General features: G+C 40.0%; 1 protein-coding gene across 1 annotated transcript in view; it reads left to right on the top strand.

Moving 5' to 3' along the window:
- Positions 1-1367: 1367 nt before the first annotated feature.
- The window catches only part of LOC140242898 (nucleolar pre-ribosomal-associated protein 1-like), a 42659-nt gene continuing 34615 nt past the window's right edge, over positions 1368-9411 (top strand). The window contains exons 1-3 of the mRNA XM_072322645.1: positions 1368-1560; positions 6970-7112; positions 8597-8884. Coding sequence (XP_072178746.1) covers positions 1368-1560; positions 6970-7112; positions 8597-8884 — 624 coding nt within the window. The remainder of the gene's footprint in view (positions 1561-6969; positions 7113-8596; positions 8885-9411) is intronic.

Below are 9411 nucleotides of genomic sequence, written 5' to 3'. Positions count from 1 at the left end.
ACATGAGAAGAAAGCAGGTAAGAAATTTTGATTTCAAACAAATTTTTCACTAAATTTCCAATTTTTTGGAACAAATTTTTCACTAAATTTCCAATTTTTTACCTTATAATTTACCTACCTTAGCTTAAAATCTTTTTTTTTAAGGATGTTGTAGCCTAGACGTGTCGTCTCGCTTGTCTCGTTCGTATGATCGTAGCCGATAGAATTCGTAATTTGTTCGATCGATCGTTGATAATATTCTACGAAAGCCGAAGCACGCTACAGCCGCAGAGAGGGGCAGACACTTTCATGCATGAAACTACATAGGGCAGCTGCACGATCTTTACATACCCCGAGAAGGTGAACGCATAAAAAAAAGTCCGACATACAAACGGCGACAGCGCACTACTCCGTCATCGTATCATCAGGAGATTCTGGGAGGTGATTTTTCTGCATTTTCGTGATATTCATCGAGAAATTCAGGTACGATTATGGAATAACTTCTATTATAAGAGCATTTCAAATTTTCGTGCGCGATATCTAGACCCCTCAACCATACATGGGTGTTGGTTTCAAAATACAGCGCAGATGAGCACGTCAAAATAACAACCCACGCGTTCGAAGCAATTATATGACTTATGACTCTGACTAGTCTGAGTTCTCTTGGCCGGCGTGCGGCGCGTGCGTGCACCACAAATCAAATTTGCAATGTGCACTTGTGAATTCAGAGTAGGCCCCCTATTTTCTTTACATGTGAGTAAAATTCAGGCAAATTGTGAGATATTTTATTAAGTAGGTGGCCTATCTATTCATAGAAAAACATTAGGGTGCCGATGTGTTGGACACCCAACTACAACCCTGTTGGGGGGAGTTGGCTGTATTCACGTCTGTAATCAGGTAAATGTTAGACTGTGGAGGAGTGTAGGCTAGGCAGCAGGCAGGCCGGCACTGTATACACGATCCGCGTTCCGTTTATTTCAAAATTTGGCTTACAACTGTAGCTTAGTGGACGTTTCTATGTGATTACCAAGCATATCTGCAATAATCTAACGGTTTGAATTGCTTTAGATTTGAGGGTGTTATTTGTGCTCACTTAATGAAAGCGCTCAACTTACATTACAATCGCAAATTTGGAAAGTCTACTTACAATGTCCCTCCGGACAGATCAGTGTCGCAGCAAAACCCGATTTCACACGTACACGTATGTACTGTATACTGTACGTTTGAATTAACCGCCGCCGTTGTTCGTTGTTCGGCGATGCATTGGCATGCGTTTGCAACATTACACATTCTACAGCCTAGTGTGTGGAAGGCCATAAGTGACGTTGATCGATTGCCCGCTCTTAACGTAGAGGGCGTTGTACTTACCGCTATGAAAGTGTTGCAAAATGGTTCTTCACGGCAAACACGTGCGAAAGAGAAGGCTTGCTAAGAAACGTAAATATCAGGTCGTAGCAAAGGATGATGAAGAGGAAAATCAAAATTCTGTTGAGAGCAGTGTGGGAAAGAAGCGGAAGACTCCGTTCGATCCTTCAGATTTCATCATTCAATTGAAAAAAGATGGCATTTCGTTGGCAGAAGGTGAGGACCCGGCAAAGTTAATGTAGTTACCACCATGAACTAGAATAGATGGGACTGATGTTTAGCGGCTGGCGTGCGCGTGCAGACGACTTTGATAAGTGATTATATAAATTACAAGGGGTGTTCATACGCATACTTACTAAGGCCTACTTGTTATACAATGAAGGAATGATGCACCTAATGAAATTAATGAGAGAATTATGTTGTTTCATGCATGTCCAGTAGTGTATCGTCAATGGTTCAGAAATATTCAATGTGATTCAACAGTTGGAAGTGTGGAATGGAAAAAAAAAAAATCACGAATATCACTCAGCCAAACCACTCAGGGATATCAGCTCAGTCGGCGTCTGGGAAATCCGCTCATGAGCCTGAGGTATGAGCACATGTAGCCCGACCAGACGCTGTTAATACGCTACGCGAATACAGCGTCTGACCAACGAGCGGGCACCTACAAAGTGGGGAACCACAACACAACTACAAAACTTATGAAAATTTATACGTTCTTTATAAACAATGTACACGTTACCAAACGTTACTCACCTTAAGTGCATGCTTGTATTACAGAAGGTTCGTAAGTCCATTGAGAGCCCTCGTGATAAGTCCGTGGAACCAAAAAATGATACTTTCTGGCGGATTCCCTAACACCGTCAGGGTTCATCGTTGCAGAATTCAAAATGGCGCCTTGATCTCTGCGGAAATCTTTTGCGTGCGTGCGATGCGCTGCTTGAGTGTTGGTGTAGCAGCACGGTCGACAGCGCGACCTTTTGAAAGGGCATTCAGATCATGTGACCTCCCGGATATTGGAAATGGCCTGGCGTGAAAGACGATGTACCGTTCGTGAACCGTTCACACATGCTGCATATAACCATCATTTTAGGTAAGTTATCAAATCTAAATTTCAATATTCATAGCATAGATATGAAGTCTCATTATCATTTTGTTCGTCAGATGAGTTTGAAGTGACAAAAAAATGATCTAAAGTATCAAAATTCAATCCGATCGCATGCTATCGTTGGACCCTCTTCGTGTTTGGAGCTTCGTTGGTACAGCCCTGTCGCGCTACGTATGTACAGCGGCGACTGGGCTGTGTATAGTTAGAGCACATGATGAGGGGGGCTCTGTCTCATGTGTCATAAGGCACTCTCCCCATCATGAGCACCTCTGGGGTACTCAAGAGGCTCCCTCCCCACAGTCTCATCATCTCATGAGGTCTCCTCTTCACCCCTCATCCAGCTCACATCAGATATATAAGAAATGGTCGCAAGTTCGCACTGTGATATTTTGTTATTATTTTTGTTACCGGTATCGGTTACACACACATGTCCACTCTCCATGATGAGAAGAAGAAATTTGTTTTTTTTTTATTTGTTTTTCAAGAATAAAACTCAATTTTTGTCAATAAAGCAAGCTGTCCATGATTCGATTGGCTTTAATGCTGTCATTAGTGTCAATTATGCTTTAGCCTAACTACACGCAGCCGCTGTCGCTTCGCGACAGCGGCTGCACGTCTACTCCTTCGCAGACAATAATCGGTATGCGTATTTTTTTTAATTACGTCAAAAACCCACCGAAATCCGTCCTTAAAATCAGGTCTGTAAGCGTCCGTATTGCTTCACTCCTCATCTTCTGCGTGTTATTGAATGGCAATCACTCTCCTATACTACAGGGTCATTCCATGGGGTTGGGTCTTCTCTAGATTTTCATGTTGTGTAGGGAATAAAAGTCATATTCTGACAAATTTATCAAATAATTGTCTGTGGTTTGCAGTTATTCTTGAAGAGAAATGTGTGAAGAATTATTTGATGAAAAAAAAATAAGCCTGTGTACAAATGTATTTTGTCTATGACTGTTTCACTAATGATGTCCCATGGTTTTTTGTGGTTTATGTTGTGACATAGATATATGCCATTTTCATGGCAATGTAAAACAGGAATATACAACCTTTCAGCATTATGCCTATCATAATTAAGAGAGGCAAGGTGACTTCTGCAAAGACTATAAGGCACATGAACATTTGTAACAAAATAAGAACACCAGAGCATCTTCAAGCAACCTCATACCTATGTTACAAACGATGTCCATGGCAATTTTTGTTGTAACATAGGTATAGCATGGTTTTACATACACTTCCAATCATAATATGATCAGAAACTTTATTTCTATAATGAGATTTATATTTCAGAAGTATTCTTATCCAAAAATTAGCATCAAAATCCTCCAAATAAACGAGAAAATACAGAACATATCACTGTACTTCAGTGCGATGTCCGGCCTCTTCGTGTAACGTAGGTAAGGAAAGACGCGTCTCGCGATAAAAAGAAGAGCTACTAACTTCAGCAATCGTATTCATGTCACTGGCAGTCCTCCCCCAATGGCAGAAAAACTACTCACAGTCAATATACACCTACCTGGACTGCGCAAGATCTGTTTTTCTGCCGTTGTCCATGTAACGTAGGTACAGGAGTTTTAATGTTTCTGAAGTCAATTGGTAAGCTTTTACGCTATTTTACGAAAATAATAACATTTGTCATATTCTGTAACTCTATTAGAGGAAAAAAAATGACATCTAAACCTCTGAACTGGCCAAAAATACTGTGGACGATGATACTGTAGTCCCACATACTGAGATATTTGTTACAGGTTCATGTTCATAATTTTGATCGCCAAATTTTCCGTCCATGCCGGTCTCTGCAAAAGGAGCATATAATTCCTCTCTTAGAAAACCATACAAAAGTATATCAGTGTATCTTCACTGCAATATAAATTTGTTTTACCTCCCGATTATTGTGAATTTTTGGACCCTTTTGTCATAAGGTATCTACCAAGGTAGATGTGCTAAAGTTAGTATTCATCACTATATACTAGTTGGAAAACGTAGATGTCCAGACTGCATCTGAACTAGAGAAATAGAGTTTGCCTTATTTTGCTGGTGATATTGAGAGAACTAGGAGCTGTGATATTCTTTCTCTTTAACAGATTTACTTCGAAAATGTCAATGTTTTCCTTCCAAGATTTCACTGACCTGTTAGATGCTCTGATGAAGTTGTTAACATTTCACAAGGATTCACCATTTCTATTCCATGCTCACCCACTGTGAAGTCTCAAAGCTAAAATGCCAGTGTCCTATTCAGTTTGGGTGGGTAGTGGGTAGGAAAGGCTTCAATGAAATTATGAACCCCAATCAAAATTGGACTATTATTGCTCTACACTATCATTCAAAAAGAGGGCGACAATTTTGATGGGGGATGAATATAGAATAGGGCCTAGTATTATTTTGGGAGTCTATTAAGGACCATAACCGTAACCGTAATCCTGACCCTAGCCTAACCTTAGCTAGGACACTGGGGGCAGCGACCTGCCCTTCCTAGCTTACATCAAAACGAGTTTTTAGCATAGAGTATGAAAATGATATTTTCCTATGTTTTACATGCTATATTATTATCATTATTAATATTTACATCATTTTAAGCATAACCCATTTTTTTTTTCAATTTTGGTGGGAGGTACACATGGAACTCTAGCTAATGGGTGTGCCAAGAGGTAGAAATGTAAGCAAAATTGTTGAAATTATTTAATTCCATTCATAAACACACAGATACATCAACAGGAATATATAGTCAACCCCGACAAAAATTTTCTTTTAATTTTTTTATTCTATTTCTCTTTACACCTTATGTTCAGTTTGTCGATGAATCTGCCATGGCTCCTCCTCTGCCACCGCTATGTTTTAAACTACATGAAAGAGTGACAAGGACACATCCACAGCACTCCACAAACAGAGAGGAAGCCGACAAAGCAACACCCAAGAAGAGCGAATGTAACAAACTAGACAAGAAGAAAACTGCACAGAGGGAAAATGGACAGAAGAAAAACAAAAATCGAGGGCTAAATGGACATTGGACAAAAGAGCAGAAATTAATTTCAAACAAAGAACATGGAGAAAAGAAGACTTGTCTGATTTCTCTTTATTAGTTTTCTTAGTTAGTTGACAACTAGTTGATGATGTTAGTGTAATATAAGGTCAAATTGTGTAAAGCTTCACTTTATTCTTCTTCTTCTGATTAAGTCTGCCTTCTTTCATACCAGAGTTACAAAGAATTGAAGTCTGTGTAACATAGGTATTGTTCCACAGGTGTGCAGTAGATATAATTCCAAAGAACTGTTACAATAGTGTTATTTGTGGGAACATACATAAAGTCTATATGTGTAGGTTTTAACATCTCACACCACAATAAAGGAAATCAGTTGATATGTCGTAGTGTACCTATGTTACAAAGACATACTGTCCGTGTAACATAGGTAGTACACTGTGGGCGAGGTTGTTGACTGAAAACCCCTGATTATAACAATAAAATCATGTTTTCACTTGAATACCCATACAAATCACTTGCTTCAATTGTGGTGCTTTTAAGAATATTGTCATTGTGTCACTCTTGATGAAAAAGTTAAACCTTTGATTGAAATTGTTAATGGTTTGTAGAAAAAAACATGTTAATAAAAGTGGCTTGCAGTTGACATCAGAACATATGATCTTACTAATAATGATCTCATGCGCCTGTTAAATAACATGTTGATGTGTTATGGACGAAAAAAACGTGGATGTGTTCATTGTTATCATTTCAGAACATAAAATTATGAAGTATGTCAACAAATGAAGTCCGTGTAACATAGGTATTTTGCCATACCTGTTTACCCATGCTGACTGAAAGTGTGCGAAGTAATAAACAGATTTCTAGTGGAATAAGTTGAAGAATGGGAGTAACAAATCAGGGGGAAAAAGGAAATTTCAATTTACCCAACTTGAATTTTCAATTTGTATGTCACAATTTCAGTCCCAACCCCATGGAATTACCCTACAACATAGCTAGTCGGAGCGGAAGTGGATGAGCTAGTCTGAGCGGAAGTGACGTCAAATTATGAGAGCAGCACGCGCGGAAATACATGTACGTAGAAGAAGACAAGCTTTACGTAACACACGAAACGCATGGGCGTACGTAACACACGAAACGCATGGGCGTACGTAACACACGAAACGCACGGGCGTACATAAAATGCTACCACGGTACCTCGGGTTGAGCGTTCGTGGTAGTTCGTTGATTTTGTGAATCATCGCACAATCTACTCCGAAAAATTCAACAATAAGGTTTGGATACCAACAAAACACCAAATTCAACTCAACCATCAGCAAAATATGATATAGGTGGGTGGTATTACTGTTAAAATCAAACAAAATAAAAGACATTTTTTGTGGTCTTGCCGTCAAAAGCGACGGTCGTTTACAACGTTTAACACTAGTACATGTCAGACTGCTGTGCTTTGCACAGCGGTCTGGTCAGGCTAGCTTTAGCCTAGTCATTACTCATGGTGCATTGCATTGGTCATTCATGCTCTTCATTCATTCGTTGTCAGTTTTGGGAGACTTCTGGGCATACACAAGAGAATTCGCCCAGGGCCAAGGGGACACTGACGCTGTCCAGGAGTACCTGCAGCATTCCCCACAATGCACCGAGATAATTGACCTGCTGAACACAGACAAGAGACCAAATGCAGAGGTAGGTAATTTGTTTGAGGTCATCCCACGGCCCACGAGACCAGGCTTGAGTTCGACATTGAAAAAAAGGTCCATGAGTCATAGAACCCACGAATCATACAGTCCATGAGTTTGACACTGGGCAAAGAAGACCCATGAGTTCAACACTTGGTAGAAGCAGCCCACGTGTTTGACATTACAACACAGGGCTTAATGTTTCGGTCACATGGGCCTTGTTTACGTAGTGTTGAACTCGTGGACTGTATGACTCGTGGGCTTCATGAGCTGTATGACGTGCACCCAATTATTTCACACACACACATACTCTGTGCTACACCCATACACCAGATTTAGAAAGTGTTCACATTGCACAGGATTTCTGCGACAAAATAGATACATAACTTCAGTGGTATCTCATGAAGTTTTAGTCTAACTCTAAGGTTGTGTTAGCGTCTAGAAAGATATTTGTTAAAATCAAAATGATGTTTTGATTTGTACAACAGCTAATGAACTGGTATTGCATCTGTCAAACCACTGCCTTTGACCCGTAAGTGTTTTGTTTTATTTATTAACACTCTTCTCCCACAACAATTGTGAATGGGTTTTATTTTGTAGCAGAGTGCACTATCATCTTCTTTCCTAAAATTTGAGCTCCTTTGTTTGCTGCCAGAGAAAAATTCGTAAAAGTCCTGAAACTTAGACCAGCACTGTGAGTATGGTCATATATATTCAAGTATAATTGGACTGGTATGTTTAGCTTGAACACAAGAGGGATGTGCAGATATTATGTTCTCTTACCAGTACCAGGGCCCCATTGTAATTTAACACTGACAATATTTACATCAGGAAATTATCTGTAGAACTGTGTCGTCTTGTTCTTCTAGATGTAAACAGCAAATATTTTAGAATCCATACCATCATATGCTTGAATAAGGATGTTTTACCAGGGCTCAACATTAACGATAGCCTGGTGGTCCAGGGCCACTAATAATTGATGCCCTGCCTCCAAATATCCAAAAAGGCTGTCTTTTGGTGACCTGATCAGGCACTTAAAATCTTTAATTGGATTGTTATTTTTCTATTTATATTTGGGCCGCTACATTTCTTATTGGGCCACCAAAATTTCAGTTGTAAGGATTTTAGTGGCCTAAATGGGCCACTAGAGAAAAAAAAAAATTGTGTGTCAAACCCTGATTACCTATGTTGCATGAAATCCCAACAAGGATGTTGATGTAGATTGAAGATACTGTAAAACATAATATATTCGCGGCAGGAATTTTTCGCAAATTGGAGCAGACGGCCTTTTTTGTGGCATGAAATTTTTGCAAACTGCCTCTGGCATTCAGTGCACATAGTGTAGACAAGAACTTTCGCTTGCATTTTAAATTTGCAAATCTTTGCACTCGCGAAATTCACACAATTAAAATGCACGCAAACATTCCTAGTTTTACAGTACTGCAGCTCAGATTTTTTTTGTATATTTGTGTCCTTCATCAATCCATCCAGCTTCAGCTTATCTTCAACTGTCTCACCTCCATCATCGTGCGGCTGGCGGAGGACCTCCATCACTACCGCACCCAGCTCCTCGGCCCATTCCAGCTGCTCCTCCGAACCCACATACGCCACGTGCAGCGCGCCCTCAACCCCAGCCAGTCGGCCAAGGTCGTGATGTCGGCCCTGCGTCTGCTGACAGCCCTCGTTGCGCTCGATGTAGCGGCCGCGCAGGAGGTCCTGAACGTCTTCAAATTCGACCACGGTGCCCTGACTCCGCTTTACAATAGAAGCAACAGCAAGGTGAGAGTCGATGTGATAGGAGCCCATTTTGCACACAGAGTTTGAACAACTGAGTTTCCACAGTTTCTAGATAATACAAGTCAAAAAGCCATCCAGTATAAAGTGATGTACCAAAATGCTAAAATGCTACAAAAATCTACAGTAGATTAATGAAACATTCTTGGGTGTATCTGGTAGTGTGTATAGGAATAAAAGTAAAGGTAATAATGAGTTATATTTTGTGAATTGCAGCTAGAGTCTGAAATGTAAGCAAAGTCTTCCATCAGGTTTAGTTACAACCATGTAAAATAACAATAATTCTTTGGTGCCTGGAGTGAAAGTTCACTAGAGATCAAAGCTTGAGATCAAAGTCCAAAACTCCTTTACTTTATGAGGGAGCTGCAATGAAAAATGTTAAAAATGCACTTAATTATTATACAGGCATACAGCCCCCTATTCAGACGCAAGCCAGTTTATACTAAAACTCGATAAAGAAACGACGTATAAAGAGTAATAATAATAATAATACAGGGTACTTATAATGCGCC

The sequence above is a fragment of the Diadema setosum genome, chromosome 19 (genome assembly GCF_964275005.1).
Source record: "Diadema setosum chromosome 19, eeDiaSeto1, whole genome shotgun sequence".
Lineage (NCBI taxonomy): Eukaryota > Metazoa > Echinodermata > Echinoidea > Diadematoida > Diadematidae > Diadema > Diadema setosum.
This window is presented reverse-complemented; position numbering and strand designations above follow the sequence as displayed.